At 36.7% G+C, this 18,808-nt stretch overlaps 1 protein-coding gene across 1 annotated transcript in view; it reads right to left on the bottom strand.

Moving 5' to 3' along the window:
* PDCD6IP (programmed cell death 6 interacting protein) overlaps nucleotides 1-18,808 on the bottom strand; it is a 61,030-nt gene that overhangs the window by 16,820 nt on the left and 25,402 nt on the right. The window contains exons 7-12 of the mRNA XM_079932794.1: nucleotides 17,605-17,721; nucleotides 12,506-12,728; nucleotides 10,845-10,968; nucleotides 8,632-8,809; nucleotides 3,915-4,026; nucleotides 2,645-2,814 (exon numbers count right to left, since the gene is read on the bottom strand). Of these exons, the coding sequence (XP_079788920.1) occupies nucleotides 2,645-2,814; nucleotides 3,915-4,026; nucleotides 8,632-8,809; nucleotides 10,845-10,968; nucleotides 12,506-12,728; nucleotides 17,605-17,721 (924 nt within the window). The remainder of the gene's footprint in view (nucleotides 1-2,644; nucleotides 2,815-3,914; nucleotides 4,027-8,631; nucleotides 8,810-10,844; nucleotides 10,969-12,505; nucleotides 12,729-17,604; nucleotides 17,722-18,808) is intronic.

Below are 18,808 nucleotides of genomic sequence, written 5' to 3'. Positions count from 1 at the left end.
AGCAAAGTGAAATATGATGACATAGAAAAAAAAACTTCAACTCTGACTACACTCCCTTAGTGAATATAATGGGCTTAGTTACTGTGTAACCAAGGGCAGTTTACCAGGAAAACTCAATTTTCTCATCTACAAAACAAGAATAATAATAGTACCTATATGCCAGGACTGTTGTAAAGACTGAAATAATCCATATAAAGTGCTCAATGTAATTTCTAACATAGGCTAAGTGTTCAGTCAGTAGTAGCCATTATCATTAACTGTTAGTTAGGTTTCATGGTTTAACTCTATACTTCAGGTGCATTGTGGACTAAAGAGGCTTAGGCATCTGAGCACTCAGACAAGAACAGAGTAACAAGAAGGAACAGACCAAGAATTAAGTATCCCTTATTTTGCTGAATTATAACTATTTCTGTAACTATGTGACACATTTTGTATTGGGGGTATGTAACAGCATATAAATTTGAAAAGGCTGCAATAGTTTTATCTGTTGGCATATTTAAACTGATAACGGAAACTCAACCATGACTATGACCCTATGTGAAGGTTGCTTGGCTATTAGGAGAGTAAGAAAGGTCATTTTCCTCTATATATAAGTTATGTCTAACGAAAGTTAGAAAATGTTTAAGTAGCCAAGTGAAATAAAGCTGGGGGAGAAATAGGAATATGCAGAATTGGTCTTAAAAAATAGTCTAGTAAACAAAGCTGAAAGTCAGGAACACTATTATCTTGAAATAGATGACTGTCTCTTACAGTATAAAAACGAAGATCCTCTAAGTACCTAAAACCAGATGCCCAAACAGAACAAAGACAAATAACTAGTTAGTTGGCCTGTTCATAATGAAAGAAAAAAACAGTCCTACCTGTTATGCTTGGACCTCTTAATAAAACATGTACTTTGTATCACTTTAATAATCAGCAATTCAAATGCTTGAGTTTTTCTCATAAAAACTCTGGCTAATGTGTCACCAACTACGATGACAACTATCTGAAATAGCTTTAATAAACACATGATGTTTGCCCTTTCTGATAAAGGCACATGATGAATGAATATTTAGAACACTGAAAATTGTTGATTACCTCTATGCAGAAAATCTAGTTTCAGTAAAATAACTTCATATTGACTATAAAAGTTTTCTTCCCCTATGTAATACCACTGTGAATTAACAAAGCAGCTATTACTGAATAAAATAACATATCAGTATATGCTCATTCTGATTTTGCTTAGCAAGAACCATTTTTGCTTTTCTATAGAAAGCAGGAGAATAAAAGGACAAAAGCCCTATAAGTTCTGAGTCATGCATGTGACACTAAAAAGAAAAAACGAAGATACTAAACAGATGTTTTTTTCTAAAATAAAAAGGGGCCAGAAAGTGTTGCTGTTCTATGGGTCTGCAGGCTCTGTTCTTCACAAGTTAATCTTCTAACCACCTTCCTTTTCTCCCCCACGTCCTCAAAGCATCTAACTGACAGTCACTGTTCCCTCAGGCACCCCTGCCTTGAGACGCAGGCTCTGTGCCCATCCACCAGCGCCGTCTTCTCTTCACTTCGGGGGCTGCTTCCACAGAACCTCAGAAACTGCTCTGGACACACCCACTCACTCAATCTTCTCGGATCCTACACACGTCCACGTTCCTGCCTGTCTACTGTTCTCATAAAGTGCCAATTTCTTAAGCCTCCTAAGCTTAAGGAGCTCCAAATGCTGAAACATAACTACTTCGTCACCTAAATTCTCACAGTATAGTTGCAACACTTTTCAATTTCTACCCTGTATTACAGTAATCCTTGTATACGTCTCATCTTCCACACTGGATCGTGAATTGAAGGTAAAGGCTGGTTATTATGTGCATCTAGCATAGTGCCTTACACAGTAGCTATCCATTAAGTCTTGGCTGAGTAAATACATGAAATGTTTCTGTGCAAAGACAAATAAGGAATGATAGTGATAACTTCTGAGAACTACTATTCCAGGAAATTCACCTTTTTCAAGAAGTTTTCAGCGCTATCTCTTGCCCTTTGGCTTATTTTCCTGTGTGCTTCGGGTCTCCTCTTATCCTCCTACACAACTTCACAGTGTTCAGCCCACACTCCCCTTTTGCGACTTAGCGAATCACACGCCCCACTACTGATTTTCTCCTTCCTGTCACCAGCAGAAATGTCATGATGACGTTATCCATTTATTAGATTAACAAGCACACCTTGACAACTTTCCCTTCAGAGGTACTCCCAGTGGAATATGGTGGAAAGTGGTATAGAATGATGTAAGAAACAAAGAATCTGTGGTCAGAAGAGTATCTGGCCAATCCAGTCCTTCCACTTCAAGGAAGTTCCTATACTTCCAAGCCTCTCCCTTTTATAAAATTTGAATTAAACCTGTGAACATATGAGGTACCTAGAATACAGTACCCAGTTCATAGGAGGCATTCAATAAATGGAAATTATTACTACAGGACAGTAGTATTATTAATATAATTACTTTTTACACGGTGTATATATCATGCTACTCTAAAAACAACCACCTCAATGTACATCAGCATTTTTAAAAAGATGCCAGTTAAGAAAAAAAATTGGTAATTCATTGTATATAATGACTTGAACATAGTTTTCATAAGCAAATGATCACCCACATCAAAATGCATGTCCTCACCTCGCTGCCCTGCATGGTCTTCGCTGGGTTAGCAGACGGGATGGCAGCATTCAGCTCCAGCTCCGGCTTACACAGAAGTGCAATGGTGTCCCGGTGAGCCTGGTAACGCTCTTTCACCTGTCCATCTGCTTGCACAGCTTTATCCAAAACAGTTCTGAAGTTGCTTCCCTCTGTGGAGGGAAAAAAAAAAAAAAAATGTTACCAGAGCACAGTACTGATTTTAACAGTAATGTATATGAGCTGGTTGTACTTTTAATTCTGTTCTCCAACTTTACTCGTTTCCCCCTTCGATAAGTCCCAATTCACTACATAACAGAAACTGAGCTCCTATTAGTCTTTGCATTTTCGGTTTTGGAAAAATGACAAAATCAATTATAAAGCAAAAGCACAGTTATACCTTAAAATACATTTGCGGTTACTGTCCACCAAATAAAAGCCAATCGACATTAGTCTAATCTTTTCCTACAACTTGTGAATATAGAAAGATAACATTTACTCCAAAAATTGTTACAACTTATTTCAAAAGTATTCCTCTCTCAAAGGATCACTCCTTAAATCTGACTTAAAAGAAAGGCGGATATATTTTTAGAAAAATCTCAATAGTATTAATTACTTTTACAGAGAAATAAAACAAGTCTAGACATCAAAATCTTAACATTCAAAGTCTTAAAAATAACAATTTGGGGCTTCTCTGGTGGCGCAGTGGTTGAGAGTCCGCCTGTCGATGCAGGGGACGTGGGTTCGTGCCCCAGTCCGGGAGGATCCCACATGCCGCGGAGCGGCTGGGCCCGTGAGCCATGGCCGCTGAGCCTGCGCGTCCGGAGCCTGTGCTCTGCAGCGGGAGAGGCCACAACGGTGAGAGGCCCGCGTACCGCAAAAAAAAAATAAAAAAATAGTAACAATTTGGTTTCAGGTTAACTGTTAAAACTCATCTTTTACTATCCACTACTAAGTGAAATGAAATTACAAAACCATATATATAATATCATATCATTTATGTTTTTAAAATATGCATAGAGCTTGGAATAGGAAAAGAGTATTACAGGATCATTTTAATTTTTACTTTCTTAAGAATTCGAACTTCTCCTAATGAACGTCGATTACCTTTGTTATTTTTTGTCTTACACGGAACTGAAGAAAAACACCTGGATTTTCATAATAGCAATTTCAATAAAAACACGTTTACATCAGAGCCTACTTCAATCAAGCAAAAAACGTAGATCCAAACTGAGAACTTACTCAAGTCAAAGTCATTTATGCACATTCTTACCTGCTCTTAAGGGCTTATAGAGTTCATTGGATGGCGTCCTTTGCCAGCGTTCCTTGAATTTTGCTCTTAAATCATTGTCAGTTGTTTCTTCTTCATCCAACAGTCTTAGTGACTTTTAAAAAGAAGGTAAAGCAACAATGAAATATTTCTGGTGTAAAAAATTTAAAACAGTTTTTAAATGATCATACTCAATACAGGTGAGAATTAGTGAGCTCCTACAGTACTGGTTAGAATATAAATTAGTACAATAATTTCTGCTGCAGAAACCCAAGTTATATTTAACAAAAAATCTTGTAAAAATTTAAGACTAGGTTAGCCATTACCTTACTCAGTAAAATTAAGAAGACTAAGAGATTATGCACATCCATGTACCAAGACTACTTTGAACAAAGATGTTTTTAAGATGAAAACAAATAGAAAGCCTTTAGACCACTGAAGCCATAAACAAAACAGAGAAAACTGATTAATTCATGAAAATAAAAGATTTAGACTTCACTCCCAATACAACAAACTGAAAATTAACATATAAAAAATGCCTTTCTAATGCACAGCTGAGAGGACAGGATAGTAGAGCGCCTGAAACACAAGTGCTAATCCACCAATGGACACAAGTGCTAGAGTCAATGGTATCTGCTAATTCCTGATAGCTTAGAGCAGAGGTCTGCAAACTTTTGTGTCAAACATTAGGGTAAATATTTTAGGCTCTATGGACTATAGTTTCTGTCAAATATTCTTCTCCTTTTTTTTTTTTTACAATTCTCTAGAAGTGGTAAAAATCATCCTTAACTAGTGAACCATATAAAAACGCTACAAGGTAGAACTGGCCTACTGTCCCTAGTTCACCTCCTACACATTCTCTAATGGCTTAGAGTGTGAATTTAACAGAACATGAATAGGAGACAAGAAACACAGGTGGAGTTAATAAGAGGAGGAGGTTAGATCAAGGGCATGATCTTCCCTCAAACTGGGTCACTTCCAAATGGGTGACACTCGGTGGACAAATTTTTAAAAAGGAAAACTGCCCAAGAGAAGGGAACTTAGAACTGAAAATCATAAAACCTGTGTGACACAAAGTCCTAAGATGAATTTCAGAGTAAAAGATTAACCACAAAGAAAAAAAAAGAAAGAAAAAACCCTCCAAATTAACAGTCTTAAAATACAGGAACACACCAAAACAAAACAAAAACAAAACAAAAAACACTGAAATAAGAGGAACAAACCACAATTAGCAAAAAATCAGCAAAAATAACAAATCATGAAACCAAACCACAAAGACCACAGATACTAAGATGATAAAATAAAGAAAATAAAATAAATATATTTACTACATTTAGAATAAGAGATAAAAGTATGACAGGAGAAAGAGAATGAGAAGAATTGAAAAAGAACCAAATAAAATTTCTGGAAATGAAAAAAATAAAATGAAAAAGTTAGGAAGTTAATGGATAGTTAAAAACTGCTGAGATATAACTGAAGAGAACAAGTGAACTGTAAGACTGACCAGAAGAAATCACACAAGATGAAGCACAGAGCAACAGAAAATACAAGTGGTTAGAAGACCTGGAAAATAAAGGGAGAAGATTCAACATCAGAGATCCAGAAAGAGATAATAATGAGAATAGGGAAAAAGCAATATTGAAAGAAGTGAAAACTAAGAACTTTCTGGGATGGATGAAAGACACAACTCCTCAAATTCACTGGATCCAACAGAATATCAAGCAATTTAAATGAAAATAAACCCACACCCAGACACATAATAATGAACTTTAAAGAAGAAAAATAAGTGTACAACTTCCTTGCTGTTAAAAAGAAAAGAAAAAAGAAAGAAATGGAGGAAACTCAATAAAACCAGGAAAACTTAAGGGTGAAGAGGGACAAAAAAAGAAGGAAATCAAAAGAGTGAGACAAGTAGAAAATGCAAAATATATAGAAGAACATGATTCCAAATATATGAATAATCACAGCTAATATATACGGATTTAACCCTCTACAAACAGAGATGAAGATTGTCAAACTAAAAGAAAGGAAAAACCTTACTATGCGCCATTTACAAAAGACACAACCATAAGGACACACAAGTTGAAAGTCAAAGACACAACAAGAAAACTACAGACCAATATCCTTTATGAATATAAATGCAAAATGCTCAACAAAATACTACCAAACCAAATCCAGCAGCACATTAAAAGGATTCTAGGGCTTCCCTGGTGGCGCAGTGGTTGGGAGTCTGCCTGTCAATGTGGGGGACGCAGGTTTGTGCCCTGGTCAGGGAGGATCCCGCGTGCCGCGGAGCAGCTGGGCCTGTGAGTCATGGCCGCTGGGCCTGCGTGTCTGGAGCCTGTGCTCCACAGCGGGAGAGGCCACAGCGGTGAGAGGCCCATGTACCGCAAAAAAAAAAAAAAAAAAAAGATTCTACACCATGACAAAGTGGGATATACTAGGAATACAAGGGTGGTTCACATCTAAGAATCAATTAATGTAATACTCTGTATTAGTAAAATGAAGGGAAAAAAACCCATATAATCATCGAGATACAGAAAAAATATTTGACAAAATCCAACACGCTTTTATGACAAAAACACTCCAAAGGCATGATTCTGTTTATCTGAAATGTCCAGAATAAATAAATCTATAGAAACCGAAATTAGATTTGTGGTTGCCAAGAGCAAGAGGAAAGGGAGAATGAGGAGTGACTCAACTCCATGAGGAGTTAATGGGTACAGGGTTTCTTTTGGGGGTGATGAAAATGTTCTGAAATCAGATTGTGTTTGTGTTCACACAATACTGTGAATGTACTAAAAGTCTAAAGAGGTTAAAATGGTGAACTTTTATGTTATGTGAATTTTATCTCAAAAAAAAAAGACACATGTAGTTGTGAGATTAATATAGGTGATTTATTAAAAGAACCAATCAGGCATCTTGGAAATGAAAAATATGGGGGAAAAAACAATAAGGCACAGCTAAACAGCCAATTAATAAGATGGATGGCTAGCCTGAGACAACCTCCCAGAAAGAACAAGAGCACAAAGAGAAAACGTAATAGAAACTTTAAGAAGTGTGGGACTTCCCTGGTGGCCCAGTGGTTAACTCTCCATGCTCCCAATGCAGGGGGCCTGGGTTCGATCCCTGGTCAGGGAACTAGATCCTGCAGGCTGCAATGAAGATCTCGCAGGTGGCAACAAAGATCCCGAGTCCGCAGCTAAGACCCAGTGCAGTCAAATTAATTAATTATTTTTTTTAAAAAAGAGAGAGATGTGAAGAACTGACCCAGAAGCACCACAATCAATCTAACAGGAATTCATTAGGAGAATGGAGGAAAAAAGAGTAACTGAAGAAACAGAATCCATGAATCTAAGATGGAAAAGGCCCAACAGCTCCCAAGCAAGATAAATTTTTTTTTTTTTTTTTCTTTTGCGGTACGCGGGCCTCTCACTGTTGTGGCCTCTCCCGTTGCGGAGCACAGGCTCCGGACGCGCAGGCTCAGTGGCCATGGCTCACGGGACCAGCCGCTCCGCGGCATGTGGGATCTTCCCAGACCGGGGCACGAACCCGTGTCCCCTGCATCGGCAGGCGGACTCTCAACCACTGCGCCACCAGGGAAACCCAAGCAAGATAAATTTATCATTTAAAAAATAAATTAGTGGACACTTTAAATTTTCTCAAAATCAAGACTAAAATTAAATTTGCAACCACAGAGATAAACACTCAAAAACAGTATCAGATTCACAACTAACAACTTACTTAAAATGAGACTCTCCAAGTACAACTGACAGAATAACAGTGACTCTGACTCATAAGGCTGTTAGGAACATCAAATAAAATAAGTAAAAATACCTCATATTAAGATAGGCAGAAAACAGACATATCATATACACTAATAAAGCCAGTTTTTCCTTAATTATAAGATGAGCTTTTTTTCACATTAATATTTGTTTTATTTTAGTTAATCCTTTAAATAACCCTGGAAGGTACATATTCTTATCCCCAAGGTTCACACTGTCATCTCTGCCCCCAAAGTACTTGGATATGATGTAAATACAACATCCTCTGATAGTTAACTGAAAGATCAAAATATGAATTAAAGCATTGAGAACAGAAGTCACCTACACCTAAAAAAGATGTGACTCCTAAACTGACAGAAGCCAAAATAACCAGCCTGAATATATTTATAGCTAAAGAAACAAATGTATCAATTAGGGGAAAGAGGTGAAAGCACAGTAAAAGGAGAATAACATTGGCAAATAGTTGTCTTTAGCCAAAAAACTTGAGTGTTCCATTCTTATTGATAAAATCTCCTTTCTACTAAAAGATAGGTATAGTCAGCTTATAAAACATTTGATAGCCTAACTTCCTTAGTCTGATTCGTTGTTCACCAGAGACCTAATCTTTCATAGGAAAAAAAAAATCATTAATTATGAAAAGCTTGAACAGTTTGTGTGACAGTAATTTCTCACAGTATACTAGTTTTACACAATGGTCGTACGAGCTTCAGTAATGTGCATTTATATACCCTTAAGACACATATGACCCCATTTTCACTCAATCAGAATTCCTCTTGAGGCTGAAGAGCAGACTCTGTCTGGGCCACAGCAAAGTCACCTAAATGATGAGTGCTACCTTGTGAAACCCAATAGGAAGAAGCCTTGAGTCCTAATCCCTGCTGGACACCACAGGGTTGAAAAGTTTTTACTTGAAAAGCAAATCTCTTAAAACATACCTCATCTAGGATTTCTCTATTTCTTTGTAGAAGTTCAGGTAGCTCTTTGATCAACTGATCAACAGTCTGGATGCCTCCCTGTTCAATCACAGATGTGGACTTAGTCAGTATAGACTGAGGTACAGTATCTCCAGATATATCTTCAATTGCTGCTGGAAGATTAAGTGAAGCTAACACCCTGAAAAAATGAGATAGTATGTCATCTAGAGGTCTAATCCTCCTTTAAAACACTGATGTCCTGTATCCAAATCAATAGCAGCAGAGTTAGCACTCCAAAAAAGTGGGTAAGCCCTGTCAATGGAAACATAAAGCAAAAATAGAGGAAAAACAGAAAATCAGTGATTGAAAAAATTAAAACAAAATCATTAAAGAGTTAAGTTAGGTTCACAGTTCAGAACTGAAAGCTAAAAGGTAAGAAATATGCATTAAAATATACTAGATACCTTTGGCTCACAGGTAAATTTAACTTCTTTCAGTCTAAGTAATTAAAAGTCAAAAATTCTATTTTGAAAATGCAATCTTTTATCACAATCCTGATATACTGTCAGTGACAAAACAGCAGTAATACACAAAATGGTTATAATTTCATATCATCTAAGCAAAATTTCAAGAGTACATAGTTGGTCTATGTATTAACACAGCATCTTCATCTGTTCTGTTTTGTGGCACAATAACTATTATTCTATTATTTCATTTACATAATGGAGGGGATGTTGGAGTAAACTTATGTTGCTTTCTCACTGGAAAAGGTAAAATGAGGTCAAAACCTATGCATTCATCAAAATTAAAAACATGAAAAAGCAAACAAGACTAGGAAAAAATTCTCAGTAACATTTCTGATAAAGGACTTGCCTCTAAAATATGTAAAGAACTCTTTAAAAATTATTAAGAAGAAAAACTCAGTTTCTAAAAATGAGCAAAAAGATTTCAACAGACACTTCACAAAGATATATGAATGGCTAATAAGCACATGAAGAGTTGCTCAACATCGTCAGTCATCAGGGGAATGAAAATTAAACCACTATGAGATACTGCTACACAAACACTAAAATGGCTAAAATTAAAGAGATTGACAATCCTAAATTCTGATGAGGATGCAGAGCAAGTGCATTTCTCACACAGTGCAGGAACAATGACTTTGGAAAACCATCTGGACATTTCATGTGAAGTTAAACATACACTAACCATACAACTCAGCAATTCTAATCCTAGGTTACTTACCCAAGAGAAATAAAACATGTCCACACAAAGATCTGTACATCAATGTTCATAACAACCGAAACGTCCATTAAAAGGTGAAAGAATTAACAAACTATTTAACCATAAAAAGGAATACTGCGCAGTAATAAAAAGAATCAAACTGATGCATAAAACATAGATTATGCTAAGTGAACAAAGCCCAACACATTTTTAATATATACTGTTACATGCTGTGCATACTGCAAGTATTGCATATTATACATACTGTAGCAATACTATACACTGTATATAATGTACTATCAATATATATCATATATAATGTACTATTTACTGTATATAATATACTATATACTGTCATGTACATATTGCACATGCTATAATGATTACATTTATATTAAATTGTATAAAAGGTAAAACTAACCTATGGTGACAGGGAGCAGATCAGAAGTGGCTAGAGGGTAGAGGAGGAGGAATTGAATGGAAAGGCATGAGGGAATTTTTTAGGGTGATGGATATGTTCTCTATCTTGATCATGATGGTGGTAGTTACATGGGTATACATATTTATCAAAAAGAATTGAACTATACACTTAAAATGGGTGTATTTTATGGTGTGAAAATTATACTTAATATATTTTTTAAAACAACGTATTATTTTCTTAGCTTCAATCCACCAAAAACAAAAACTGTTTCAGAATACTGAACGTACATGTATCTTAACCTTGAAAGTTCAGTTCTACTTCACATTTCCCTCAAATAAATATCCCCTAAAATACAAATTAGTGGTCAAATATTTTCACTTTGTTTCAGTAATTAAATTTCTTCCAACTATAATATATTTGCCAGGGTTCAGTAAATATAGTGTCCCCAAGAAATGTGTGTGTGTCTGTATTTGTTATTTCAAATATCCTTGACATTCAGCTCTGAGCTCAGAAAACTACAACGTTCATAAATAATCAATCAGAAAACATCAGAACTTTAGAGATAAATTTATGAAAGTTAAGCTCTACTCACCCATTTGCCAAAGTGGTGGCTTCTCTCATTTGAGCAATTGATCTGTTAACTAAATCAGCTTTCCTCTGACCACAGGCAGCCAAAGACTGCTGCACTGACACAGGAACCATCTTCTCAAACAGATCTAAAATTAGGAATTAAAATTTCAAGAAAATTTTAAGACAAAAACTCAAACTGTAAAGAGACTACTCATATTTCCTTTCCAATATTCACATTAAAAGTCTACAAATATTTAAAGAACAAAACTAAATCACTATTGAAAATACGATGAAGAGAATTTTTAGACCACCATATTCGTGGACAATGATAACGAAAGCTTCTTCTTTGAACTTAATTTTCTTAGCTTTTAAAGATGTGTTAGTCATTAAGTTTAAAGGATCTTTGGTGAAGATCTACACAGGAGAAAACAATGCTTATTTGTTGATGAAACTGACTGAGTGGGCCACAGCGCTATGGTTTCCAGCTCTACCATTTCCTGGTTCTGTAACCTTGGGTAAATGACTTAACCACTCTGCATCAGTATCCTTATCAGTCAAATGGGGATAATAATAGTACCTGTCTCATGGAGTTGTTCTGAGAAATAAATGAGCTAATATTTGTAAAGTGCTGAAAAGAGTTTCTGGTACATGGTAGACACTTTGTGTTTGTTAAATAAGTACAGTTATCCCTTGGTATCTGGGGGGATTGCTTCCAGGACCCCCAGCAGATACCAAATCCGTGGATGCCCAAGTCCCTTATAAAAAATGGCACAGGGGCTTCCCTGGTGGTACAGTGGTTGAGAGTCCGCCTGCCGATGCAGGGGACACAGGTTCGTGCCCCGGTCCGGGAGGATCCCACATGCCGCAGAGCAGCTGGGCCCGTGAGCCATGGCTGCTGAGCCTGCGCATCCGGAGCCTGTGCTCCGCAACGGGAGAGGCCACAAGAGTGAGAGGCCCATGTAACACACACACACACACAAAAAAAGGCACAGTATTTGCATATAACCTACACATATCCTCCCAAATACTTTAAATCATTTCTAGCTTACTTATGATACTTAATACAATGTAAATGCTATGTAAATAGTTGCCAGAGGATGGCAAATTCAAGTTTTGCTTTTTGGAACTTTCTGGAAATGTTGTATGTGAATATTTTTCAATCAGCAGTTGCTTGCATTCATGGCTGTGGAACCATAGATACAGATGGCCAACTGTAAAATAACCACCCAATAACTTAGAATATTATCCTTGGCATCTCAGCTAGAGGCTACCATAATATTGCATATACCTACAATATTCAAGGATATTATAACATTTGATACAACCATGACTCCAGAAGTTTATATGTTTAAAGTCATATTTATGTATGTTTATTTTTATTAGCAGAATCTTAAATAACAAATGTTAACATAAAGACAAATGCTCACTGAGGTCGTTATCATTACTCAGACACAGTTTCAAGTTTTCTGACTCTGTTGTATATATACTTCATGCTTTACTACCATTTACTTTCCATCTTAAAATTTCACTGTAATTTTTATTCTCTTATTCACTTTGAACAACATGAAAGCAAATTATATTCAAAGCACACAATCGCCAATTATGTGATTTTAGCTACAAAAAGTAGATTAAATTGCAGAAAAAATAAGTAAGATTAAAGTGCCTCTGAACAGTTTGACATACCAGTGAATTTCTGGCTGATGGGTACACTGACTGGCGTAGATTTCACAAGTGTGGCTTTGCCAATAGGGTCTAGATCTTTAAGGTCTGGAACTCGATCATGATAAATGAAGTCATTATCCTTCTTTGCTGCAGTAAGGGCACGGTTGATTTTGTCAGAAAATTCCTTCACATTGACATATTCATCATAGCGAGATGCCACTGTTTTAATCAATTCTGCCGCATGCTAGTTAAGAAAATGTAAAAAGAAAAAGAGAGAATATTTTCTTTCTTTTTTTCAACCAGGTATCCAAGCACTGTTTTTTTAAAAAAATCTTTGAGGATTGGCATTACTAGAAATGTGGTCAACAGAACAGCCTAGAAATTCTCCCATCACAAAATACCAAAATATCAAAAATGAAGAATAATACAGAGCAGATATCCCTTTAAAGACATGAATGAATTACCAAGAAAATAAAAGAAATCAAAACTATAAACTGACATTGAGGAAAGCTGGCTCTGGCTGTTGGGTATTTCTGTACCCAAAGGACGAGCTATTAAAATGCATTAAAAGCCCTCAGGGAGACTTAAGACACGGGTCTTGAAACTACATAAGACAGAAAACTAAGAAACATCCCTTTCACGCTCCACATGAAGGCAGTAACCTCAAAGGGCTATACCCGTGATGAAAAGGGTGAGTCAGAAAAAAATTATGCAACATAGGAAATCAACAAGGAAGCATGCTGTGTCAGCACCAATAGGAATTTTTTCTTTAAAGGCTGCCCTTGTGATACATAAGATGAACACATAAAGTTAGGGTTCAAATTACTCAGGTGGTGTTAGGTATAGTAACACCAGATAAAATAGACAATAAAGTCAAAGCATTATTAGGGATAAATTCAATATAAAACACTTTCCAATTTGCCAGAAAGATATAAAACCTCTTAAATATTGTATTTAAAAGCCTTTATCGGGCTTCCCTGGTGGTGCAGTGGTTGAGAGTCCAGATAATTACAGATAATTACAAGGGCAGGGATGCTGGGGGAAGCAGAACAGAGGACTGAAAGTGGGGAGAAAGAGGAAAGGGGATGAGCATTCAGAAAATGTCAACAAAATACAAACTCTGAAAGTAGATGCATCACCTGGAAAAGCAAAGGTTGTGAGGAACTCAGGGAAATACAGGCACAGAAGTGGAATCCTTCCTACACCAGGCTTTGAGAAGCAGAGAGGAGGAGAGGAGGAAGGGCCCTATACAAGGAGGCTGGGAAAGATACCCTGCAGGAACCTCTTGCTATTCCCCGACTAAAATCAAGCTCATTCAAACACAAGTGACTGAAAAGGCATCCCATCTGCCTCAACACTAAGAAACCATAAGGAAAAGGATGAAAAAGAGCAGTTTAACTTTCCAACAGATAATGAAAATTCACTGAAGAAACGTTGCCACAGGGAGTTCCCTGGCAGTCCAGTGGTTAGGACTCGCACTTTCACTGCTGTGGCCTCGGGTTCAATCCCTGGTCGGGAAACTAAAATCCCGCAAGCCTCGCAGCACAGCCAAAAAAAAAAAAAGAAAGAAAGAAAGAAATATTGCCACAAAGCAAAGAACACAGCATACTAAAAAAACTAAAATAAGCTGAAAACTTAAGGATGCAATCACAGTACCAAAGACACACCAAATACGAACAGAGGACCAGATGGCCCAGATAACAGTGGGTGACAGATAGCAAGAAAATGTGAAATGGGACCTGCAGAACTTAGGAAAGAAAGTGAAGAAAATACGAAAATAGTTTAAGGAAGACTGTAATATTTATGCAAGGAACATGAAAGAGATAACAGACATCACAGAAATCAGTGTAAGAAACATACAAAACAAGAAAAAGTGAGGACAATTCAACATGGCAGTTGGGGAGCAGAGGCCATTACAAATTAAAAATTTATGAGACATATCAACCAAATGCAACATGAAGACCATGTATGAATCCTCAATTTGAACAAACCAACTGTAAAAACACATTTTACAAAAAATCAGCGAAAGCTAAACTATGTTTGGATACTATTAGATTACTAGAATTAATTATTAATTAGTATTAATTGTGCTAGATCGGATGACATTGTGGTTTTAATTTTTTTAAGACTTACATATACTGAAGTAACTTAAGGATGAAATGATACATAAGACAGCTGAAAATACTCCAAAAAAATAAGAGGGGAAGGGGAAACATGAAACGCAAAGCAAAATATTGATAATCACTGAAGCTGGGTAATGGATATTTGATGATTCTTACTTTTATATATATATTTTTGAAATTTTCCATAGTAAATACTTAAATAAAATTCATACAGAAGCATAAACAATCTCCTTAATATCTACAAGCTACTATCATAACAGAGAAAAAAACAATACTTTCACAAAATCAGTTTTATCCTCTCATTAGGTCCCTCATTAATGAATTAAACAAATTCATTTATTGTATGTATGTATGTATTCATTCTATCTGAGTCACTTTTTTTAATCTATATAGAGTCATCCCTCAGTATCTGCGGGGGATTGGTTCCAGGATCTGCCACAGACACCAAAATCCAAATTCTCAAGTCCCACAGTTGGCCCTCCGTACCCAGAGACTCTGCATCTGCAGATTAAACATAGCACACGACCAGCATTTGGTTGAATCCATAAATTCAGAACGTGAAGATACGGAGAGCCAAATATTTATTCACTGAAATAAACCTGCATATAAGTGGACTTGGACACTTCAAGCCTATGTTGTTTTTTATGTCTTTTTGAAGATCATACCTTGGCAGCTTTAGAGACTCCACCAGGATGATCAAGTGGACCCACCTTCTGAAGCCAAATGAACTGCACTGTCCAATAAGCGCACTTCATGAGCTGTGTAAGTCCAGGTTCAACTTTTCTTGGCCCCAGAAGTGAATCACAAGCAACAATTTTCCCTTTGTTATTTTACCTACTGTTGTGATATTCCTGACTCTTGTGATTTTGTTTTTATATCTGGTTTGCTCGTGACTAATAAGCTTGTCCCCATTATTGTTAACAGTGATTGCAAAGCTGATTGAATGGTGCAACCATCAGGTACATGGGGCAGGAGAGACTATGGAGAATATGACTTGCTGGTCAACTTTTTTGTCTGTTTTGTTCTGTTTGCCTATTTCTGAGCTCAAATCAAGTAGAAAAATATCTCATACTTCATGGAAAGAGGAACAGCCCTTGGAGATATGAATCAGTAAGTATTTGTGTTTTATATGTTAACTTCTGACCTATGACTAAAGGTGTAAAACTGAAGTTATAAACTCTTGTGTGTCTATAACTGAAAAAAGTCTTCATCTCTTGTTATGTGAGTTTGAAAGTTTCCTTTTTCCAGAGGGGTTTTAAAAATTAGATTAAAATTTCAAAAGAGGCTCTTATATAACTGGTTTATAGAGAATAAAGGCTTATTTGAATATAATAGTCCCAGAATTCCCCCAAAATAAAAAAGCTAAACTTCTGTAAAACAAACAGCAGTGCTCATCACCCAGTCATTATCCACTGCAGTGGCTGACCAACACTGCTCCCTGAGAGAGGAATTCAGGATGAAAAACAAGATGAGGCACTCTATGCTTTCGAAAAACAGGCCCCTTAGACAGTTAGATGCGTATCTCAGGAAGAATTTTAATGAACCCAGATTCCCACATCTTCCCATACATAGAAAAGCACTAAAATCATTAACTTGAGATATCTGTTCTTTGTGACTAACAGTAATGTTACTGAGGCGTAAGCCTGACCGATTGTACATATTCCTTAGCCAAAATCATATATAAGCTGGTTTCTCCCCTACCTCTTCAGAGTGGTTCCCCAGAGCTACTGAGAGGCTGTCTCCCAGGCCACAGTCCTCAGTAAAGTCCCTGAATAAAACTTAAACTCCAACTCTTATGTTGTGTGTTCTTCTTTCAGTCAAAACTCCTAGTACTCCTAATACTTTAAATATGCTACCCTGAAAAAAATCTCTCCCCCAGAAACCCCTTTCTCAGAAGCATTTTCATATAATGCTTTCATATGATGCTAAGTTATTACAATCAAAGTGAATCCCTGGAAAAATAAAGTATGTTTGATAATCTGAGTGTGCCCGTCTCTGATTTTGTCAGTGTGGAGGTGTGGAACATAATACAAGCATACATTTTATTTTTTATAAAACTTGGGTTTCTTTTCTCATGAAAAGACTAATTAAACTGAACTTCCTAAATAAGACTTGCATGTATCTTCTAATACCAGTCCATATTTAAATTTCCTTAACAGTCCTCTTCCTACCCTCTGCTTACCAACCCTCAAAATACAAACAACTCATGTAAACAGCCTTACCCCTGCTGCAAAGTTGCCCCAGATGTCACATCAAGTTTCTCACACACCCAGTGCTGATACAACAGCACAGAAGATACTCTGATTACCAAATCTATTTATGTATCTATTACCACTGTCCTTTTCAAGCTGTGGAATTGTAATGATCCAATTTAGACCAAGGCTAGGCCACAAGTTAAGTACTCCACATCCTTTCTGGAGCATATAATTAATTTAGAGTATTTTATATTACAATAAACATGGATAAATAAAAAGAAAACTGAATGCAAATTCTGCATGAAATTTTTAGATAAAATATGAGACTTCAAAAAGCACACAGTAGGTATAGCCTAGAAAATAAAAACAATCACCTGACTCTGCTGACAGGGGAAATGAGTGGGAAAGGTTTTTACGAGCAAACTTGGGAATCTCACTAAAAAAAAAAGACAAATCCGGGCTTCTCTGGTGGCGCAGTGGTTGGGGATCTGCCTGCCAATGCAGGGGACATGGGTTCGAGCCCTGGTCTGGGAAGATCCCACATGCCGTGGAGCAACTAAGCCCGTGAGCCACAACTACTAAGCCTGCGCGTCTGGAGCCTGTGCTCCGCAACTGGAGAGGCTGCAACAGTGAGAGGCCCGCGCACCGCGATGAAGAGTGGCCCCCGCTCGCTGCAACTGGAGAAAGCCCTCGCACAGAAACGAAGACCCAACACGGCCCAAAACAAATAAATAAATTTATTTAAAAAACAAAAAAAAAGAGAAATCCAAGTTACTTAAATATTTATTTCTGAGAAACTCACCTGTAACCTTGCAATCTCTTCTCCAAATTTCTTCTGCTGTTTTGCCAGGATAGACTGGTGGTACTCAGCATAGGCCTGCATGATACAGTGCTTTGCAGCCAAGACAGGGAACACCTCCTGGAAATAAAAATACTGACCAGGGGAGAGTCCAACCACACAAACCACCACAGACAACATGGGATGCAGGAAGAAAAAGGAAAAGGAGACAGAAATTAGAATCACCCCATTAATGGTTTAGAGATAGGTTAGTCAGGTGTAAACAGAGAAGACCACATGATTTTGCATGGACTGGATTCAATGAATTCAGTGTTTTTCTTCCAATTAGAATTAAAGTTTGGGTTCTTTTCTTTTTTAACTGTTAAATGAAGCCAATTAAGCTTTTACAATTCACTTTAATTGAGCCATGAAGTCAACATTTTGTTTACAAAGAAGAAAGGAAAGCATGCATTAGAAGGAGAAGTAGAATGGACATTCACAGAGGAATACCAAGCACAGGGCTTTAGAAGCTTTCTTGTGAGCCCTTACCCAGCCCTTAAGAGTTAACTAAACCACCATTACTCACATATACTAATGAAATTGCTCTATAGCTGACTGTTTCAACATGTTTAAAAGACAAAAGACAGTAAAGTAAGTTCCCTCTTAAATTCATGTCCTAAGAGACTTTTTTAATAAAGATGATTTTTAGCCATATAAAAATTACTCAGTATCACATACTCAAAAACACATAGCAAACAGACAAATGCACTAAGCTAATGACTAATATGATAAAGTGCTATTTTGCCCTAATTTGTTTTGAAAAAAATTCCAGTCAAAATTAATTTTAGAAGATCCAAAAACATGAACCAAAAAAGCAGTAGAGGATCTTCTAAAATGTCAAATCCTAGCCTATAACCTCATTGTTTTTAGGAAGTACATGCCATATAATATCCAAGAAATATACTAGACAATCACTGTCTAGACAAAAAAATAAGAGAATCAAAAACTGAATTACTACCTTGTGAGCTTTCCTGTCTCCCAGTGAATAATTTCCTAGCTTCCTGGGTCACTACTTGCAGATATTCCAGTTTTATAACTAGAATATGAAAATATCTTATGAGATTTATTAGTAAAAAGGCAAAAAATAAAAGACATCTAAATCTCAAACTGTACTCATGCCAGTTCTCAAGGTAAGTCTGGAGCAACTTGGTACTTAAACAGGAGATTT

Source organism: Stenella coeruleoalba, assembly GCF_951394435.1.
Source record: "Stenella coeruleoalba genome assembly, chromosome: 10".
Classification (NCBI taxonomy): domain Eukaryota; kingdom Metazoa; phylum Chordata; class Mammalia; order Artiodactyla; family Delphinidae; genus Stenella; species Stenella coeruleoalba.
Note: the sequence above shows the minus strand (reverse complement) of the source record. Positions and strands in the feature narration are given on the sequence as shown.